We start from the raw sequence: 22,510 nt of genomic DNA, 5'->3' as shown, positions 1-22,510 counted from the left end.
ACAGCTGATCAGCTGTTTGTCGGCTCAGCGCGGCAGCCATGTAAATTTAAATGAAGCCGCGATCATTTAAATCGCGGCTTCATTTGCCTTTGCCTATGTGTCTAATCTACATGCCTCTGACAACAGAGGCATGTAGTCTAGACGCAGCCTTATAGACTAACTTGGCTACCCCTCTGAAGCTTAGTGTCATATGAGTAATCCTAATTCCTAATCAAATTGAACCTCTCTAGTCCAGCACTCTCTGGTCTTACAACAACCATGGTCTAACATGATTTTAGTTAGCCAGCTATCAACTTATGAATGATGTGTCCAAGTTTCTCATGGTCCCATAAAGTTGTTTACAGCCACCAGTCCTGGCTCTCAGTGTTCTGTGCTGCTATTTAGCTCTAACTTACCCCTAAATGTCTTCTAGGGGTCCAGTAAGCAGTGGAATTGTTGGTTATGCTGCTACATAATATTGACCTGCCATGGTTTGGCACCAGTCAGGTCCCAGGAGTGGCAGACCAGACAGGTTCAACCTGTATTTGTACAGTATTACCCATTGTATTAACTTATGGTGCTGCATCAGTCAGAAATCAAACAAAGTATGTTTTATTTCCACCCTTTGGTGAGTATATTTCAGGTGACATTATCAAACATGGACCACTGTTCTGTGCTGTGTTCATCAGTAGGACATACTGGTATACGACAAGGAGGATGATATCCTTGTGAATGACTTTGTCCAGCATTAAAACATCTTTCCACTTACAGAATGTCACATGAGGTATGGAAGGCAGTCAACACCATTGCTTTTCTGTAACAGGTGTTTCTGTAACAGGTGTTTGCTGGCTTAGAATGCATTTATGGTTTCCCTTCTTATCTTCTGACTAAGCATAACATGGCACTGTCCTTTATGTACATCCAGACTGCCACTCTTTTGTCTCCTATTGATTTTACCCTCATCTCTTTCCTTTAATTCTCCTCCCTTCCTCCCACCCATCATCTAATTTTGGGTATAAACTAAACTGAAAATTATCCTTATAGTAAGGGGAAAAAAAGAGAGGGAGAGAAAAGATAACGTTCTGACTGATGTATATTGCAGGAGGACGGAGGGCAAATTGGAGCTCTCTTTGTGCCGGGTTTGTTCTAGTAATGAGGTCCTCCAACATCTAACTCAAATATATCAGCAGTTATTTACATGGCACTGCTCCAGTTTCATATTACCAAAGCATGTGACCCATTAAATATTATAAAGGGGAAGGCATGCTTTCCAAGTGCCAAAACTTGTGCGGTGAAAGGCTGATTTGGTGTGGCCTACTGTAATGCTGGACAGCATTTTTTTTTAATGCTAACCTTCTTTCTATTGCCTCAAAAACCTGCTGTTCTACTGCAGTTCAGTTATGGTTCACATTGACTGGAAAAGAACAAAATCAGAATTGTTCTGTCTGTATCCCCAACTGATGACTTGGGTGTTGTTAGCAAAGCAATAGTGCTCTCATGTTCTTCCATTACTTCCTCCCAAATCTCTCGTGTGGCATAGCAGGTAATAATTCTACAAGCTGACACCTCCTTTTCCTGTATATTTCAGCTATCGTTAAAATGAGCTGTTCCCATGCTGAAATTCTCTATAAACCCAACAAACTTCGTACGTGTGCATAGTATGTGGTCAGGTACTTCATATCAACTAACTATTGGACTTTGAGCCACTTAGTCTTCTCTAGTACTGATCTTGAGTTGTTAGGAGCAGGGATGTTAGAGGCAGCAGCACGGGGTGGCACAGCCTCTGTCTACAGTGGGTCCAAGCTCCCCACGGCTAGAGCCTTCTCTGGCATCCCATAGAGCAGGCTCTGTCTGCAGAGAGCTCAGACTGCCTGCGGGCAGGGACTGCTGCCACAGAGCAGCTTTTGTCTGCAGCAAGCCTGGGCCTGCCACAGGCAGAGGTTGCTTCGTGGCAGCCTTCCCTGTCCCCTCGCTGCTGCTTCTGATAGAGTTAACAGTGCGGAGAGAGGTGCAGGCTGCATCATGGAGCCCCTCTCCCAGCACTGGCTCCTGTCTACTTCTTTCCTGACACTGCCTGTGTAGGAGGCAGCAAGGGGGAACAGTCAGGTCCACAGAGCCCAGCACGCATGGCGAGCCGGTACAAAAGCTGGTTCCTGTGCATATTGGCTTCCGCTTGCCCCCTCACCCTCTTCATGCTGCCTCTCTATCAGAGACAGCAGTGTGGGGGGTTGGGGAGGGAGAGGCTGGGAAAGGCACTGGCTCGCGCCTCCCCCTTGCTACCAATGATACAGAGGCAGAGTGTGTGTGGGGGAGGGGGGAAAGAGGGAATGCATGTAGTGGACAGGATTAACAGATAAGCCCAAACTAATTGTTCAGTCGTGTAGTGTTCTACACGTTGACATCCCTAGTTAGGAACAGTAAAGGCTAATTTGCACCTGTGTAGGGGTAAGAGAAGGAGATGTTGCACATACTCCCCGAAATGGTGTGGGGAAGAGAGAGGCTGTAGACGCTGATCAGCCAGTTGTGTTTGCCAAGAACAGGAAAAAGGCAGGGGTAGATTAGAGGAGAGCATGAGTATAACTTGTGACATTTTCCTTCCTTCTCAAGACTTCATTAGGAAAATATTAACTCACTCAGATAAATTCTTCTGTCATATTATATTAAGGTGGTTATATGAACTACAGGCAGTCCCCGAGTTACGCAGATCCGACTTATGTCGGATCCGCACTTATGAATGGGGCCCTCTCCCTGGTCTCCAGCAGACCAGGGAGAGGAAGCAAAGCCCCAGAACACGCGGGCAGCGGGCAGCCCAGACGCGTCTGGGCTGTCCGCCGCCTGCATGCTCCGCGGCTGTGCTCTGCTTTGCTCCTGGTCCCCCTGGTAGCGTCTGGGCTGCCCGCTACCCGTGTGTTCCGCCGCTTTGCTCTGCTTTGCTCCCCGTCCCCCTGGTCTGCAGACCAGGGGAACGGGGAGCAAAGCAGAGCAAAGCCGTGGAGCCCGAGGGCAGCAGGACAGCCACGGCACGTAGGGCTGTCCCGCTGCCCCCGTGCTCCGCGGCTTTGCTCCGGACACCTGTGGTACAGCAGCTGGGGTGCTGCCGGTTGGTCCCGTAGCGCTGCTCTGGGCGCTACTGGACCAATCCGGCAGCACCCCAGCTGCTCTGCCCCAGGCGTCCTGATTCAGCCACTGCTGGTCAGTTTCAGCAGCGGCTGAATCAGGACGCCTGGGGCAGAGCAGCTTGGGTGCTGCTGGGTTGGTCCAGCGGCGGCGCTACTGGAGCAACCCAGCAGCACCCCAGCTGCTCTGCCCCAGGCGTCCCCAAGTCAGCGTCTGCTGAAACTGACCAGTGGCTGACTACAGGATGCCCCTGCCCGGAGATTCCTGGAATCAGCTGCTGATCAGTTTCAGCAGCGGCTGACTTGGGGATGCCTGGGGTTCTTAAGTTGAATCTGTATGTAAGTCAGAACTGGCGTCCAGATTCAGCCACTGTTGAAACTGATCAGTTTCAGCAGCGGCTGAATCTGGACGCCAGTTCCGACTTACATACAGATTCAACTTAAGAACAAACCTATAGTCCCTATCTTGTACGTAACCCGGGGACTGCCTGTATTGTATCAACTAAGTAGTGGTTGTCAACTTCTTTTCATTTGTGAACCCACAAACATTTCCAATGGACATAATTTGCAGATGCCCAGGGATCCTCTGACCACCGGTTGAAAACCGCTGAGGTAAAGCAACCATGCTACCTGGCCACTTGAGCTCTGGGGCTGGAGCCTGGGTGTGCTCTGGCAGTGTGGTCCAAGGGCTGGGCTGCTAGCTGGGGCTTTGTGACCCTACCTAGCCATGCTGGACTGGGATTGTGGGCCATGAGGAGTGTTGGTTTGGGCTCCTATGGGGGAGGGGGCAGAAGTGTAGGTGTGGGCCCAGCACTGGCACAGGAAGCCAGTATGGTGGTCAGCAGAATTAAGAGGCTCATTGCTAGCTAGCCATGCTCTTACCCATGTGCGGCACTGGAGCTCACTGGCTTACCTTCACCTTTGTTATGAGCAGTGTGCCATAAATAAGGCCTTGCAATCACACACTGAGGAATGATGAGAAAACAAAATGTCTAACAGCTACTTGTGAAATGAGCATGGTCAGTGCTGTGCACTGAATAAGGCCTAAGTCCTGTGGAAAAAATTATACGTGACCACGTAATTAAAGACTCTGTCCCCATTAGGACTGCCATGTGTCCAGTATTCACCCAGACAGCCCTGTATTTTTGCCCCCACGAGGCATACCGTGGAGGTCGACAAATGCCTTTGATGTCAACCATGGTGATTATTTAAATCACCACTTCATTTGGGTATGTCCAGTAAACTAATCTACATGGCTCTGGCGACATACTGTTTCAATGCTATTTTATTTTTAAAAAATGTTTTTGGCTTGGAATCCTTTTTTTTTATTTGTCTCCCCTCTTTTTTTCCCTTCAACAGAATTTTTTCCTGCATATACACACGGGAGCTGAGTGAAGGTTGCACAGGCAACCATCATTCCGGCATTTTCTAACTTTCCTTTGTGATCTGAATAATGTTATTTTAATGTAGTGTTTTATTTATGTGCAATGTTAAATAGAGTGGTGTACTGATTAAGTAAAGGTGGCTTCCAACTCAGATATGCTACATATACTGGAAGGAGTTTTAAACAAAACAAAAATTTGCTTGTGCAACACAATTCATCATTTACTTAACAGAGTATTCTAAACAACTGGGATCTGGATACTAGTTGTCAATAAACAAAAAGGCCTGGATGTATAGGCAGCAGCCAGCTAGCAAGGCAAATAAGTGACTGGATTTTTCCCATTATCAGATCATGGAGTCCTCTTGGTTATCTTGTCTCTGAGCTCTCTAAGGACAAGGCCTGTGAAGTAATGTTTGAAGAGAGAAGGCAGCCTGTCAGGTCTATCTGTGCACTGTCACCAGCAGACAGCTATGTAAATAAAAGTCTTCTTTAGCTAGTGGAGGCTGGCAGATTAAGGGAGTTTATATGTTAATACAGTTGGATAGCAAGTGAAATTCCAACAACACAGAAATGAAAATGTTCCCAGCTGAAATGTCTGAAGTTTTCTCCTGGTTATGCAGCTGTGGGCGTTTGGTTTTGTGTTTTTCTTTTTTTGCGATACATTCTTTTGATCAGTAACATAAACTTCAGATCATTTCCACCCCCAAATGTTGATGAATGAAAGGAATACTTCACTAAAAGTACCTTTGCTGCAACTGTTATTGTAATAAATGGTTAAATACAGTAGTTAAATGTCACAGCATCTGAACAGTGTGGATTAGCCATTGGGCCAACAGGGCTCAGGCCTGGGGGCCCCATGCCCACCTGGTGCTCCTTCTGGGGAGTGGGCTTGCTGTGGCCCAAGGCGCACAAACCCGTAATCCACGTTTTCATAATGTAAGGGAGATAGTTCATCTGCTGCACTATTTAGCATTCATGGGAATAGATAGATATTAAGAATTACAAGTAAAAAAATCAGTTAAAATTAACTTAGAGGGCAAAATTCTGGCACAAGTTTTGCTGGTGTAATTCTGGAGTAATTCCAGTGACATGAAGACATCTCAAAAGTATTCCAGTGTTTCCTTTTGGATGAAATCAGTGAAAGTCAGCTTGAGTCATCTGGACAAGAGAGATAATATTTTTCCTTGTTCGGGTATTATTTTGTGTTGGTATATTTTGTGTCTGTAATGCCAGAGATGCTGATCTGATCTTCAGTTATCACAAGAAACAGCTGAAGAATCTAACAGGCTGGATGGTGTCAGATTGATAGGATTGGTGGTGATAATTCTTGAGACCAGATCACGTACTCTGCTCGAAACATGATGCCTTCTCAGAGGAACTTTCCATTTGAGGCCCCATTCCAGAAAAAAAATTGAAGCACATGCTTAAGTGCATTCTTCTTCATGGCAATAGTTAAGTTATATGTATAAAACCTATTCGCCTATTGTGCCCTTTCTGAATAGAGGTGATTTCTGAATTGGACTCTAGTCCCAATCCAACAAAGCCCTTTAACATGTACTTAAGCTGTGTCAGCTGAATTCAGTGAGACTACTCACATGTGAAAAGCTAAGTGATTTGGGGGAACAGAAGCTAGGCAGAAAGACAATGACTTGATACAAAATTGTACTGTCAAACATAGAAGATGGTGCTGCCTTAGGACCAAATTCTGATCCTAAAAAAGTCAACATTAATTGACTTTATTGGATCAGCATTTGGCCATATTAGGGCCCCTCCATCCTTTTCACCTGTACGATTATGTAGATTCAAGGTATATCCTGTTTTTCATTAGTCCTGAGGAGAGAATGCACTTTTGTAATTTACCTGTGTTGCTGTCTGATCACTAAAGAGAATTGTTACATCTATAAAGTGCCCTAGGCCATGTTAGTACATAGTGCTTTTTTGTAACCAAGGAGGATGTTGGGGAGAGCCACAGGGCTGGAGGATCTGAAGGAGAGAAGGTGGGTGCGGTAATATCTTTTGTTGGACCAGCTTCTGTTGGTGGAAAGTCCAGTCTATTGAGCTTCACAGAGCTCTTCCTCTGATTTTGGGAAGATAACCAGAGTGTAACAGCTAAGATGAGACAGGTTGCTAGCATAAGGGGTTCGTTTACACATGCTGTAGAACACTTAAAATAAACTGGGCAATTAACCATTTTGCAGTCCTAGATAGTAGGCAGCGGGCTATGTTTATGAATTGTTGTGATACTAATGTGTCGTAAAACTAGTGACTCTTTTAACTAGTTTTAATTATTATTAAAGTATTAAATTATTGTTAACTGTATGGTTTTTAATGTCCAGCCGAATTATGAATAAGTTCCCAGGCTCAGCTTTTGAATGAATTGTGCAGGTTTCCTGTGAGGATGAGGATTGGGAAGTCAGACATAGCGGGTTTGCTTTTTTTAAAAGTATCTTCCCACCGGTGAATTTGTCTCTTATCACTTTTCTAGATGAGTTCATTTGCCACAGCAAGGCTCCTGTTGTGGCAACACTTCAGTGTCCCTTCCCCTTTTGCTCCCCTTCTTCGGTGGCCCTGCTGGTAGAGTCTGGCAGCACTGGGGCAAAAGGGGCAGTGATCTTAAAACGCTATCACAGCAGTGCTACAGGATCCTAGTGGCAGTGCTGCTGACAGGAGGGGAACAAAAGGGGCAGATGCCCTGGGGTCCAGTAATCTGAAAGGGCCCTAGGCTCCAGCTGCCACAGCAGCTGCCAAAAATCCTGGACCCTCATATCGCTGCTGGAGCCTCAGGACTCCTGGCTGCTGCTGTTGTGGCCTCAGGCTCCACCGTGGTGGCCATGAAAGGCTGGATGGAGGGGGGAATCTCCCTTCCACCCGAAACCCAGGATGAGCCCTCTCCCTACATTGCCAAGGATTCTGAGCCTGGTACAGGTCACAGCAGGCATCTACTTTCACCTCAGGCATTTGAGAGATTAGTTGAAATCCCCCACATGTTGCTACAGGTGCGTTTATGACCTATCGATTTTGAAAAGTGTGTTGTGGGGAGCATTGATCAGGGTAGCACTGGAGATAGGTCTGCAGATTTTCCATCTGTTGTTCTGGCAAGATCTTGTGCCTCTTTGAGTTGATGTGTCCTGATCTGTGGGGAGCTTAATTCTGAGGGCAAGGTTGGGGCTTGACTGAAGGCCATAAGATCTGAATAGTTTAGGGTATTGATTGTCCTCTGCCTCCAATATGCTTCCTTCTCTGGAACATGAAGTTTCCCCTTTCTTTCCTCATGAGCAATTGTACAATAAATTTTTTTTTCTTCCATTCCTAACAATATCTGAGGTTCACAGACACTGTTATGAAGTGTGGTGCTGTATATTTCCATTTGTCTTGACTGTTAACATTCTGGGAACTGTGCAGTTAGGGATGGCAAAGATTTCTTTCATTCCCTTTGTTTGGTGTGTCTCCATTAGGAATGTTCCTTTTATTCTATCAAGTTTCTCCAGCACCACCGATTCATTGGCATATTTTTTTCTCCCCTTCCTTCAGGAAGAGCTGGGCATAGCCTGTGAGCTGTTGGAGTCAGACTTCCTCAAGTGCAGCGTGGGATTTCCTTTCATGAGATCCAAGTCCAGGGTAATGTGCTGAGTGAGATTTTCTCTTTCGGGATGATAGCTCGTGAACCCTATTGTGCCAACAAGGAAAGACAGGCATAGACCTGCAAGGCAAAGGCATGATGGCTTTGTGACACCAATGAGTTTTTATAGCTCTCCCATAGGAACGCCATAGTTGCCTTTTGTAATTGCTATAAGATGGGGCAGCTCTTTCCCCCTGAACAAAGTCAGCAACAGTGCTGTGCCCATTGTAATGCTCATGCAGTGCTAATGGTAGTTGACTGGTGCTTTGCAGCTGCCAGAAAAAAATTGTGTAATGCTTCCTCAGCAGAAAGTTAGAAGAGGAGTCTCTAGCCAATCTATTTTTATTGCCTGGCTTTGTTTTTATTTTGTATCTTCTCATGCTATCAAAAGTACATTGAAGTGCAGTTATGGTTAGATCAATGCCTACCAAAATGACAGCATGCATTTCCATATTGTCTCCCAATGACTGCTAGGTAGAATTGTGCTCAATTAGTTGGCCAGAAAACAAACCCCTTCATACTGGGATCTGAAAATCCAGTTGTGTTCTTTCTGCCACTGGCATTGCCAACAAAAAAATAATGAGATCAAAACTGTATAGTTTTATTGCTCATGGAGTAGACAGAATGATGAAAGCTGTCTCATCTGGGGAACATCTGACCTTTATAATAAGTTAGGGCATCTTTAATACATTGACATGTGCAGTATTCTATAAACTGTCCTACATAATCTTCAGTATTCTAATAAATAAAAACATATGGCAACCAATATTAAGTATATAAAAATAGAATATTTCTGTGCAGATATAGTGCACAGCTCAAGCATGTGTCTGTGTGTGGAGGAGATATGAAATTCTAGAATAGGAAAAGCAATGTATAATAGTCACTAAATGCCACTTTTTCTTTCTATAGTATGACTTCAGTGTGATCTTTGATACAAGCCACTTGTCTGGGGAAGAGGAGTTTCTTTCATTCCTAGTCACTGCCCAAAGGTAAGGTCCCTCATTTGGTCATATTTCTTGGTGCAATTGCAGACTTTTGGCCGTATGAAATATATGCTGTGAAATTCATATATTGCATGACATATAATAAATAACTGAAAGGTAATTATTAGGACCAAAATAATATATTCTGGTGACCTAAAGAGAGCAGAAAGTTGGCTTACCCATGATCCTTAGTATGCTGAAGTGCGTAAACCTGGCACAAGGAGATGTATTGTGGTTGTCTTTGCACTCTTGCTGCCAGATGGGTGCAAATTAGAGCAGTCCTTAGTGTGTTCTAAATTGTATTGGAGAGCAAACCAGATCTTAGTGGACTTCAGAAGCAGAAGATCACAAAGTGGCATGAATTCACCTTTCACTGCTCACCCCGTTGAGCCTTGCACCAAGTGCAAGACTCAGTTGCATCTGAGCATTTGTGCCAATGCTTGAGTGAAGAAAAGTGATTGGACCCACGTCAAAAAGCATTGTGCATTGATTAGATGGGTGGTCCGGGTTCTTCTTTAACCTGTTGAAAAGTTGCACACACATTTTTTTTTCCTGTTGATCATTTGTGTGGTGTGAGTGGCTGCATAAGACAATTGAGTAGTGCCCTTCCCAAAAGAACAATCTGAAACTTGTTACAGAGTGGGTTAGGCTGAATGTCTCTTTGCATACAGAATTCTTATAAATGTATCCACAGGGTTTTGATCTTAGACTCAGTGAAAACCATAACATGCTCTGTCTGCTTTCTAGGAGGCTCTGCCGTAAAGAAACAAAATCTAACTGTGATTAGGTCACAGGAACTCTCTGATGATAGTGTGGCTTTATTAACCTGTGTTCCTAACACTGCCACTACTGAAATATGATTACCGTATATACTCAAGTATAAGTCGACCCGAATATAAGCCGAGGCACCTAATTTTACCCCAAAAAGCTGGGAAAAACTATTGACTCGAGTATAAGCCTAGGGTAGGAAATGAGGCAGCTACTGGTAAATGTAAAAAATGAAGATAGATACCAATAAAATTACATGAATATTTATTTCAAAGAAAAACAATAACCTAGCTCTGTAAGGGGTCTTTTTGACCCCTCTTACGTCTCATAAGCCCCACTCCTTATAGAATCCACCCACTCCATCCCCTGTATTCCACATATTGTGTAAGGAGTATACAGCTCAGCGTCATAAGTTGAGAGAGATTGTATATTAATTAATGATCATCTAATAGATCTCACTGGACAATAAACTTTACATGCAGGGTTTTACCTTTTAGGACAAATTCAGTGCAAGTGCTTAAGAATTCTTGGTAGGAGAAATAAATAAATAAATACCGGTAATGTTAAATATTAGAAGATCACAACACAGTCCTCAAAGTCCTCCCGCCAATCCAATGAGCCCCTGAAGGGCCGCCTGCAAGAAAGCGCCCAGCACCAGCTCACGCGGCTAGACCCGGGGCGAGGCCGCTGGCTCCGAGCAGCATGTGCGGGCGCACCCGCAACCCAAGCGGCCAGCAGAGGCTCCGAGCGCCCCGCGCAGCGACGGCCCCCGACACATGGAGCCCAGCCCGCTCCCGGCAGCGCCCCCCGCCCCGAGTGCCTCGGTTACCGGGGCCGGAGCTCCGGGCTCACGCAGCTAGACCCGGGGCGAGGCCCCTGGCTCCGAGCAGCACGTGCAGGCGCATCCGCAACCCAAGCGGCCGGCAGAGGCTCCGAGCGCCCGGCGCAGCGACGGCCCCCAACACATGGAGCCCAGCCCGCTCCCGGCAGCGCCCCCCCGCCCCGAGTGCCTCGGTTACCGGGGCCGGAGCTCCGGGCTCACGCGGCTAGACCCGGCCGGCGGCAGAGACGCGCTGAGCCCGCCCGCCTCAGTTCTCGAGATGCTGACTCGAGTATAAGCCGAGGGGGGCATTTTTCAGCACAAAAACTGTGCTGAAAAACTCGGCTTATACTCGAGTATATACGGTAGCTGGGGCTTTCATTTTCTGTGAGTGTGACTGCAGATTTATGAAGAGGCCCATTTTGCATCCTTCCATGTCAAGATGAACATAATCACTTCTAATCCCTCCATCCCCACTTGCATGATCAACCCCACTCTTGAACGGCTGGAGATGAGAGATCAACACTAGCAGTTGCTCAGTGATTCTTTTCTCATAAGGATCCTCCACTCCCAAAATGACAGGTGTGTGGAACAAGATCCTGTAGCTTGTGCTGCTGCTATGAAATACTGTAAGAGAGCCCGTCACATCAGAGGGCCAAGACTGTATGTGTCTAATATGTTAGAGAAATGTTGTTATCCATGAAGAGCAGTTCATCCACTCTATAGCAATCTCTTGTATAAGTCCTACTTGTTGCATGAACTTAGTTCCATGGAGTCTCCTTTAATTTCAGTCAGTGTTTTCTAGAACTTGTAAAACATAATGAAGAGAAATATGTATATAACTCACTTCCCTGGAGTCAGATCCATCTCTCAATATACTTAGTAAAGTTTTCCTGGTGTCTACCCTAATTTTATGAGGAACCTATGTTAACCTATGAAGAGCCTTCCATTAAATCATGCATTCTATACTCCAAATCGCTGTACACAACATAGAAAGAGCCTAAAAGGGTTCTCCAAGTTAGTTTTCACTTTGTATTTATGAAATGAAGACTATGTAGTGCTGGTTCAAGGAAACCCTTATTTCCCTCCCCTGCAAAGCACAGGTTTAGGGGAAGGTGTAATAGGTTGTCAATCCCTCTGGGGTGGGAGAAATCTATAGTGCATCAAGAACTTGTGTGTGCATGTGTGTAGATAGTTTGGAGAATCAGAATAATTAGAGGGAAGTTTTATATATAAAGAAGGACATAAAGCACAGACTTGTGGCTAAGACTTGAGGTCTGGATTCGTATCCTGTCTCCCTCACTTTATATTATGAGATGGAGAAGTTAAGTACCTGAACAAGTAGGTTGTGCCCATGTAAACTCATGATACCATCTACATTTTTGTTAGTCTCTAAGGTGATGTAGCACCATTTGTTGTTTTTTAAGTTTAACCAACAAGTTCTACTTCTTCTAGCAAAATGGGATAATATTACTTCTCTGCCTCACTACAATAGTGAGAGCCATAGAAAAACTAACAAATAATGAAAATGAGAGGAAACCTGTAATGTGCCCCAGTCAAGCTGTGATAAAAGGAACTTCCGTATTCACAGTGTACTCAAGCCAGCACTGTAGAACCATCTTAGCATTGAACGATTCTTACTTCCTATCCGAAGTGCTGGAAGTGTAGGAAGTGCATGTCTCTCTAGAAGTTAATCCTTTTCCGGGTAGTAGGGGGCTCCCAATGGGCTCATTGGAGATGCAAGTTGGCTAGCACAGTCTGAAACAGCCTAACGGAGGAATAGTCTAATATTTACTGTACAGAAACATGCACTTTTTGGGGAAGCAACATGGGTCATTAGAGCAGCATTCACTAAAGCTTTAATCTCCGGTAATACCCCGTGTGGGCAGAAATGTTGCTCCTTTTTAGAGGGATAGACTCACTGGTGTATACCTTTAAATTCTGATTGCTCACAGATGACTAGTTCCACTTTCAGGCACTGCATCTCCTTTGGTATTTTTGTGACATGCTACAAAATGGCACTGGTTTTGGAGACTTAAAACCTGTGCAAGAGGAAAGGATGTCATAAAATGTTTGTTGTGTGGGGTGGGGTATTTGGAGTTCTCTTCTGGCATGTGGTTTTGTTTAGTGATAATCACATCAAAGAAGGCTGTGCTGTATGGTACAGGTTGCACCCCTATAAACCAGGACTCTGATGCTCCAGGATCAGTTTGTCCTGGTGCTCTGTGGTAGGGCCACGAATCCAGCGTGATGCAGGTCAGAGCCCGGGAGTCTGGCATGTGAGGGGAGGGGCTGGGAGCTGGTGTGTGACTCAGCTGGGCTGGGAAGGTGGGAGGGCTGGCAAGGCCAGCATGCATGACCCAGCTTTGCAGGGGGATGGGAGGGTGTGTGAAGCCAGGAAGCCTGGTGCGCAACTCAGCTGGGCTGTGGGGGTGGGGCAAAGGGAGGATGGAAGCCTGGGAGCCCAACATGGCTCATCTGGGCTGTGGGGGAGCCAGGGAGGCCGGCATAAGGCCCAGCTGGACTTGGGAGGGAATGAAAGTGGGGCAGAAAGTCCAGCATGTGACCCAGCTGGGCTGCCAGGGGAACCAGGAGCCAGGAAGCCTGGTGGGAAGGGCAGGGCAGGGGGTGGGGCCATCTGCAGGGGCTCCAGAAATGACCTCCCCTGATCCAGCAAAATCCCTCTTCTGGGACCAGTCAGGTCCCAAGGGTGCCATACCAGGGAGGTCCAACCTGCAATAACAGCCACTTACTCTTGGGGGCATTGTGTGGCCCTCCCACCCCGCAAAAAAATTATAAAATTAAAATTCTGCACAAAATATTTTAAAACTGTTTGTTTTATTTGTCAATAAATAAATGCAGAGTCTTCAACGTGGGGGGGCTTGGGCCACTGGCTGCATGAAGATGAGAGATCACCCCACCTTATAGCCTTGCTGCCCACAACATAAACTCAGTGGTGAGGCGAACACAGCACAAGGCCTGGGCCTCCCTGAGAAACACCCAAGGGTTCTGCCCCTCTGTGCCAGGTGCACCAGGCCAGGGCAGCCTGGTTCAGTCAGGCAGGATCTAAGTGTGAAGGGGCTTAGTATGGAGAGATCCAGGTATGGGGCGAAAGAGTTTTGTGTGGGCAGGTGGCTCAGGTATGAGGGCGGGGATCCAGATGCCCAGAGGCTCAGTGGAAGGTTTCCAGTGTACTGGCATTCTACAGGGGCTTCCAGGTGATGATAGTTGGGATTTGGCCAAGGGGGTCTGGATTTGGAGGTCCCTGCGGGGGATCTGGGTGCTGGGGGAGAGGGGCTTAGTGGGGTGGGAATATGGATGTAGCTGTTAGGGATCAGTGCCCTGGGGGGCGCAGAGTGGTGCAGAGTGATGAGGCTCACCAGGGGGCTTGAGTGCACGGAGCTCAATGAGGGTGGTTTCTGTGCCGGGGATCTCCAAATGAGGTTCAGTGGGGTGGAGTTCAGCTATGGAGGGCTAGGGTAAGGCTGTACCAGGTGAGGCTTGGCAGGGGTGTCTGCGGAAGGGAGGTCTGGATACATGGGGGTTGGGGTGGATGGGGGAGCTGCTCCCCGAGCAATGACACCTCCTCCCATAGCTAAGAAGAGATGGGGGCAGGAAGTAGGGGAGGATGCGTAACTTCATGCATCTGGGGAAATTTTCTAGAAGTTGGCCTGACACAGCCCCAGCCACTCCTTGCAGAGGAATAAGTCCTGTCTCCAGACCAGCTGGGATTAGCAGCTGATCCTAGGGTAGGATTCGCTGGCCGGGGTGTCCCCAGCCCTGCAGTAATTTACCCCTCTTCTGGCTGTTCTGGGGGCCTGAAACAGTGTACCTGTACTGCTAGGGAGTACTGTATGACTGCTCTTGCAGGTTCCCTTTGCTTTCATGTCAGAAAGTCATTTTTTGTGTGTGGAAACAAATAAATATATGGGTAATATGAATTCTGCACATGCGCAGTGGCACAGAATTCCCCAAGCAGTAAACAGTCCTATTGAACACATGTAGCTGCCTGCAAGTCCAGCTTAACATTTCATACAGCACGTACCCAAGATGTCTGTTATAGCCTTGGGAACACTACCCTATAATAAGTTGGTTTTGTTTGGTCAAATGTTTAGGTTCATGAATGAATCTAGTACCACCTTGATAACAGAAAGCCAAATTGAAATAATACAGTAAAACTCCAATAGTCCGGCATCCAATAGTCCGGCACTCCTGATAGTCCGGCATCAAAATGGCAAGAGCCTAGTGAGTGAGCTTCGGCAAAAAATGAGTCACAAGGTAACAGCAGCAGCAGCAGCTGAACTGAGCAAAAAGGGTAAAAAAGACTTTAAAAACCTAAAACATTACAGTATACTGTATACAGTATGTACAATAAAAAGGGTTAAGAATACGTTATATATAGTATATAATGTATACAGTATATATATAACCAGCTTATAATACCTCCTGATAGTCCGTCATATCTGATAATCCGGCACCACCTAGGTCCCATAGGTTCCGGATTATCGGAAGTCTACTGTACTTAGAAAAGGTAGTTCAGAATGATTTTTCCATCTTTTGTGACATTCAGGCTCACCGACAAAATAAGTGTCTTTGCAATTTTGTCCTCAGAATAAATCGTTCTTCACAAAGGCATACAGCATTCTCCATAAATATACATGTGCCATTTGTGGAGAGGTTCATTTTATAGAATAATGTTGATTTAATACAGCGCTATTTTAAAGCATGCTACCAAATAGTAATCTAGATCATAAATCCCATAACCATCCTTTTACCCACCTCTGGAGCATCACAGCTGTTTTTGATGGTATGAGCAACATTCTGCACCCGGGATAAGGCATGAAAATTAATGTGTCAATTTAAAGCAACGGGGAACTTAGGAAGGCAATTACTGAAGTTGGAAATTGGCCACATTTGGGGCCCTTCCTCCTGAGAAATGTACCATAGAACTGTCAGTGACCTGAAGTAATCCAAAAGACTTTAGTGTTTGTGCCATTCAAAAGACAGTATCACAGTGTTCTCCCCTATCAGAAGCATTGGCTCTTTGCTCACTCAGGCTAAGTCTACACTACAGAGGGTTTGGTGGGTTTTTTTTAAAAATGGCCATTTTTCCAAAAAACTTGAATTCTGGCCACACTGCAATCATGTTCTTTTGAAAGAAAATTGGAAGAACAGAGGGGGTTTTCTGACATTGGTAATCCACATTCTATGAGGAAGAAGCCTTTTTCCGAAAGAGCTCTTTTGGAAAAAGGGGTGTATGGACAGGGAAGAAGGAGTTCTTTCAAAAGAAGAGGAAAGAGGAAAAAGCACAGGGGCCCTGGTGGCCACTCTGTCTATAGTAATCACAGCTTAAATGCGAGATAGCGTCCTTTCAGTGTGGACACTATCTTTTGAAAAAGCAGATTTTTTCAATGCGCTTTGGCAGTGTGGACGCTCTCTTCCAGAAGTTCTTTCGGAAGATCTCTTCCAGAAAAGCTTCTTCCGAAAGAAGCCTGCAGTCTAGACATATCCTCAGTGGGAAACATGCTGTATACCAGCAATGGAAATGGGCTTTACTCTTTACATTTGAATTTGGATCTAAGCTGTTCTGAAAGTACCTTTTGTAACTGCTTTGTCGATTTACAGACATCCACATCACTTGAAATTACACCAAAGTACATATTTCTCACGGCATGATATGAAGTCAACAGTACTGATTTGGAATCATCTCAAAAACTTTTAGGAACGTTAAGAATCTCAACTTTGGTTTGGCCCAGCTTTGAGGATAGCAATATAGCAACAAAATTTGGATTCAGATCCAAACTTTTTCAGAAATCAAGGATTTTTAGATTTAGAGTTTTGCTCAACTCCATTTAGCTTATGAGAGCTGATGAGTTTACAGTCCAAGGAAGTATAGTTGGTGATATGCTTCTTATTGAGAAAACCTATGACTGAAACTTCTTGATTGTCATTTTCTTATGCCAAGAAGAGGTAATCTAAAGTAATATTTGGCGGACTCTGAACATGATATCACATTTCTACTTGTGGGTTTTATTATCCAGTGCCTCTAAAACTGGAAGGTCAGAGAGATTTCCAGAAACAATATGTCTCTGTATATCCCATTGGAATAAATGGACATGATTGTGTATGTGAATGAGAGGTGAATACACCTCTTTCTTTGCTCCATATTTTGGACTTTTGCCAGGCCATGTAATAACACCTAATAAAAACCTATGTGACTTTCATTTTGAAAAACAACTAAATGTGATATAGGATGTTTTAGAGTACAGGCCTCCGTCGGTATGCAGGGCTTCCAAAGTACATAGTTTCCAGTAATACTATTTGGAGCTGCTTAACTATAGTTTCATTTACTGATTTGAGAACCGTAGGACCACCAAACTGTTCTGAGACCCACCTTGAAAAGAACGGCACAATATGGCAGATAGAGTGAGTAATTTGATTGATTGTAAATTATTTTGATTATGTCTGGTATGTAAGATGGAGACTTGCCATTATTTTACTGCAGTAGTTTTCCATGTCAAGTGAATTTAGAAGGGTTCTCATCTTATAGGTACATTTTCAGCATCTCTCTTAGAGTGTGTGTCTGCACTGCAGGTGGGGATGTGCAGTAAGCTGAGTACAAGCCCTCCTGGACCCTCTTTGGATGGCTAGCTTAAGAGGGCAGCTGTTCCAGCACAGAGAGATAATGCAAGTCTGTGTTCCTGAATGGGAAGCATGATCCCAACTGCAGTGTAGATCTGCCCATATAGCATCTGCACAAAGGCAGTCCAGAAGAGACAAACTTTGTGTGTATGGATGCAGTTTACAGATGTAACTGTTAAAAGTCTCTGTAAAATACATCACTCACACACAGAGGCTCAGAGTAAATGGCAGACATGAGTTAATAGCTGCATGACTGCACCCATGTAATTGATTGCAAAGCCTGTAGGTTTACAGCATGCTTATTTGTCCTTTCTGACACAGTGGAAACCTAGAACACTCTGAATCGCTACATGACAACACTCTGACCCTGGCAGTGCCTCTGGTGCATGAAGTGGACTCATCTATCACTGGGTAAGTGACCAATTATCACACGACAAAAAATAAAAATAAAACACTAACAAGAACATGGACATTTCATCCAGCGGAAATTTACATTCTTCTTTGTTTACATGTGGCCAGAAAGCTGTTTTTTTTCTAGATTTGTTTCCCAGACTTCAAAAACAGGACATCATCATTCATTATCTGGGATTTATTTATTGCACCCACTTCTTCTCCAGCCTGTAACATTAGATAGTTTAGTTTTTGATTTAAGTTGTTGCAGTTCTGTGAATGTGATAGGCCTTTTAAAAAAATAAAGGAAAAAAAAAGACTAAATGAACCAAATCTCATTCCAGAGGATATGTCTGAAGATATGGTTGAGAATTGCCAGGGCAAAGGTTAGGGTCAAATGTTCTGGGATTCTCTGAATAATGGTGAGACCTAACTGTTTGCCTTTCTGTTTAATGTCATAGTCAAAACTAGCTTGTGTTTATACTTCAACCCCCATTCTCCTTAGTAGGAAAGGAGTTTGAATAAAAATAGAGAGGTTCACATCATATAAAGGCTGAAATATTTGCAATACACTGGCCTAGTGTGTCTCTGTAGATACATTCATGGAGAAAAGGTCCATCAATTACTATTAGAAAGAATGGGAAGGAATGGTATCCCTAGCCTCTGTTTTTCAGAAGTTGGGAATGGGAAAACGGACCATTTGATGGTTACCTATTCTGTTCATTGCCTGTGGGGCGCTTGTCACTGGCCACTGTCGGGAGACAGGATATTGGATTAGATGGACCTTTGGTCTGACCCAATGCGGCCATTCTTATGTCCCTCTCTAGAGATTGGATCTCATAAAAAGCTGTTGTCTATAAACTACGGGTATGACTACACAGCAGGGCTAAAGTCGAATTAAGCTACACAACTTAAGCTATGCAACTGATGTAGCTGAAGTCAAAATAGCTTAGCTCGGCTTTAGGCACTGCCTACACTGCAGGAAGTTGAAGGAAGAACATTCTTCCTTCGACTTCCCTTATTCCTCGTGAAATGAGGGTTACCATGAGTCAGAGTAAGACATCCTCTAGTTCGACATTATTTCGACATAGAGGCTTGTAGTGTAGACGTGCACTATGTTATTTCAGAATAATGTCAGTTATTCCAAAATAACGCTGTAGTGTAAATGTACTCTTAGGTGCTTGACCCTTTAGATGTGCCATTTGATGCTAAACCTTTTAGCTCTAGAGAGTCAAGATTCAAATCCCAAGAGGCGATCCGGGCAGTAACTAACTCGGAATTAGATGACCCAACACCAAAGTGGAATAATGACGTGCGCTGGGCTCGTGTGGTTTACATGTACCTTCCTCTCGGGGAATCCCACTCTGAGCATTCGGTGTCTGCAAAACTCCAAGCCCTATGCTTACCACCATTTCTAACAACCCTCTGAATGGATCCTTTGTGGGGAGGGAATCCATGTCACATGACCATCTACTGTCTGAGCTAATGGACATGACACTACTTTATCATTAGCAAAGGACAAAGACACCACTTGCGCACTATTACAAATTGTGAGAGAACAGATACCTGCATTTATTTAAATTCACTGTGTGAGTCAGTGAAGGATGTGGGTAAACCATTGGGTTTATGGCCAAGTCAGCCTTTAACGTTTCTGGCTTGTTTTCCTGTCACACTACACTGGAAGAAAGTCACATAACTCCAGTTAGTGCACATAGCTGCCAAGAATGTGGAAGATGTGGGTGAGCCTACTCAGACAAGAGAAGAATATCATCAAACTTCAACCTTTATTGAGATGTGAAAAAGTCTGGATAACCTTGTCATTCATTTTCATTTTTAGCATGTCTGCACTTGCAGGCTCCAAAGAGCCATTAAGATTGTGTTTGTCTGACTACTGCTGTTGAGGAGGAAATACAGCATAGACAGTAGGGTGGGAAGGAAAGGGTTCCATTGACTTACCTCTCCTAAATCTCTGCATGAACTCTATGCCACACTATCAATCCACAAATACATCTAATATAGATGACAGATGGAGATGACTGAGTTCATGTCTTAACCTTTCAGAACTGTCTCCCCAACTTCCTTTGTTTATGGCGAGTCTGTGGAAGCATCCAACTTTGTTCAGCTGGAGAGTTATGAATGTCTTTTTCAGCCTCTCAACTTCACTCTTCAGGTAAAATTGACCAACATTTACAGCTTTTTCTCTTGATAGCACATTTTATTGTTTGGGGAGATTGGTGCACATTTCTTTATCCCAGTATACTGTATTATACGTACATTTTAGGATATTGTGTCCACAGTGGACTAAAATAGTCTGTAGAGACGGTGTTTTTCCTTATCTTAATATATTATTAAAAGATTTGCAAATAGGGTATATCAGTTTCATGAACAGGGAGCTGCTGCTGTTTTTTCACTTTCATCACATGCAGAATGAATAGTTCTGTTCGTTGTAGTGCTACATCTAAGGTTCAGTCCAAGTTTCCAAAGGTAAGAACCATTATTTTCAGTGGCATAGTGCTTAAACCAGAGGATCAAGGGTTGCTGCATGTGAACGTCAACATTACAGTGTGCACAGTGCTTCTTCCTAGAGAATAATGCAAAGAATGGACCAGAACTGTGCAGTGCATCTGTGTTTGCATGGGAGTTTAACAGCACAGGATAGGGTGAGAAGTGTTCATTTTAAACATGTGAGACAGTGTCTCAAAATTACCTGTGCAGGTCTATGGGATCATCCTTGTCATGTGGATAACATTGCTTCTGGTGCAGTATAACTTGTGGGATGCATGTTAGATCAAGAGCTTTTGATAGGACCAAAAGGAACTCATCTCACTATTTGACTGTGTTATGGTTACCTTTACGCATCCTTTTTTACCACTAGATGGAAGTAGGGGATGACAGATCATGCAGATGTGGGAGGATGGGGGATCATTTGTAGAATATTGTAAACAATCATTTTTCATTTTCCCTTCTTTCTCTCCACTGTTCTCTTAGGCATGATGCCACTTAACTCATAATGGGTAACACATGCCTCCATCTATGGGCAGGCTAAAGTCCAGAGCAGTTAAGCCTCTCCTGTCATGCGCAGCCTGTAGCTATTTATTAAAAAGGAGAAAAAGCAGGGTGTTCAAACTGGGATTTCAGTATGGTAAAGCTCTTGTGAACCAGACTCCTAGTTCCTGTGACTCTGAATTTATTCTTGGGGATTTGCAGTTTTTCCATAGTCATTTATTGGTTAGAAAATAGATAAAGACCAGATGTACTGATGTTTTGACTAAATGATAACTTTCCATAAAAGAAAAACATACAGAATGTATAAGAATAGAATCTATACATGAATAATATATCCCTCTCTCCTGATCTTTCAAGCAAACACAAGTTGCAATGTGAGAGTTTTCATATAGAAATTGAAAATTATATTATAACAAGTCACAAATCTGCCCTCCAGTACCGTGGTAAACCTCAGAATGTGTGTGTGTGCGTTAAAACGCAGACTGTGTGTGTGTGTGTGTGCGTGTGCGTGTGTGTCACAGAGAGGTGGGGGGGAGAGAAAGAGGGTTCATAATGAGGAAAGCATGGTATATACCACAATTTGTTTAATTGTTTTTAATGATTTGCCTACCATTTATTAAACTTCTCCAGATGGAGAAAAGTAAAAATTTTTTCACCAGAAAAGAGATGAATTTATAAAAACGCATAGGGCTCGTCTACACTGGCCCCTTTTCCGAAAGGGGCATGCTAATTTCACAGGTCGTAGTAGGGAAATCCACGGGGGATTTAAATATCCCCTGCGGCATTTAAATAAAAATGTCCGCTGCTTTTTTCCGGCTTTTAGAAAAGCCGGAAAAGAGCATCTACACTGGCCCCGATCCTCCGGAAAAAAGCCCTTTTCCGGAGGATCTCTTTTTCCTACTTCAAAGTATTTAGATTATACAACAAATTATGTACAACAAGCCTATTCAAAGTAGGAATAAGAGATCCTCCGGAAAAGGGCTTTTTTCCGGAGGATCGGGGCCAGTGTAGACGCTCTTTTCCGGCTTTTCTAAAAGCTGGAAAAAAGCGGCGGACATTTTTATTTAAGTGCCGCGGGGGATATTTAAATCCCCCGCGGATTTCCCTATTATGACCTGTGAAATTAGCATGCCCCTTTCGGAAAAGGGGCCAGTGTAGACGTAGCCATAAGGTTTTGGGCAATTTTTATCTGTGAAAATCTGCATTGAGGCAAATGTTAAAAAAAACCACACACACAAGAAAAGGAAGGGCCCTTGCTTGTTGTACATAATTTGTTGTATAATCTAAATACCTCTCATTAAAATAACTATTTTTCCTTATCATGGTGGGATTGTCCATTTTTAAATTTCAAATTTGTTACCTTATGCTCATGTTTCAGGCAGTATTTGTGATGCTTTATTGTAGATGGAGCCTCCTCTCCTTTCTTGTGCCTCAGGGCTCTTGTAAAGACTTGGCATTCTAAGCAAGTCCTCTTTATTATTCATGCATTCCTCAAAATATATACAATGCCTCAAGAAAGAAGACTTGTATTTTAATATTTATAGACCTTCGGATGCTCAACAATGCTGGTGTGGAACATTATATATTTAGACAATGAAATCTCAACATAGTTGAATGTTTTTAATTGGATTGTTTAATATTTTGATTATATTTGTATGTATTAGCGGTGGTCAGAAAATGTTTTTCCCTTTCCATGAAAAATGTGGGCAAAATATTTTAAACATGAATTTTTCATGGATATTTTGAGGGGTGGTTTTTTTGCGGGGAAGAGGAGTGTGTGTTTTATGAAAGCTGTGTATTTTA

At 44.1% G+C, this 22,510-nt stretch overlaps 1 protein-coding gene across 2 annotated transcripts in view; it reads left to right on the top strand.

Moving 5' to 3' along the window:
* The window catches only part of ITGA9 (integrin subunit alpha 9), a 339,039-nt gene that overhangs the window by 235,329 nt on the left and 81,200 nt on the right, over nt 1–22,510 (top strand). For both annotated transcript variants that reach the window (XM_006124025.5, XM_075921785.2), the window contains exons 19-22: nt 8,011–8,097; nt 9,008–9,087; nt 17,633–17,722; nt 19,763–19,871. In XM_006124025.5, coding sequence (XP_006124087.2) covers nt 8,011–8,097; nt 9,008–9,087; nt 17,633–17,722; nt 19,763–19,871 — 366 coding nt within the window. The remainder of the gene's footprint in view (nt 1–8,010; nt 8,098–9,007; nt 9,088–17,632; nt 17,723–19,762; nt 19,872–22,510) is intronic.

Source organism: Pelodiscus sinensis, chromosome 2, assembly GCF_052426305.1.
Source record: "Pelodiscus sinensis isolate ZL-2025 chromosome 2, ASM5242630v1, whole genome shotgun sequence".
NCBI classification, from domain to species: Eukaryota; Metazoa; Chordata; order Testudines; family Trionychidae; genus Pelodiscus; species Pelodiscus sinensis.
Note: the sequence above shows the minus strand (reverse complement) of the source record. Positions and strands in the feature narration are given on the sequence as shown.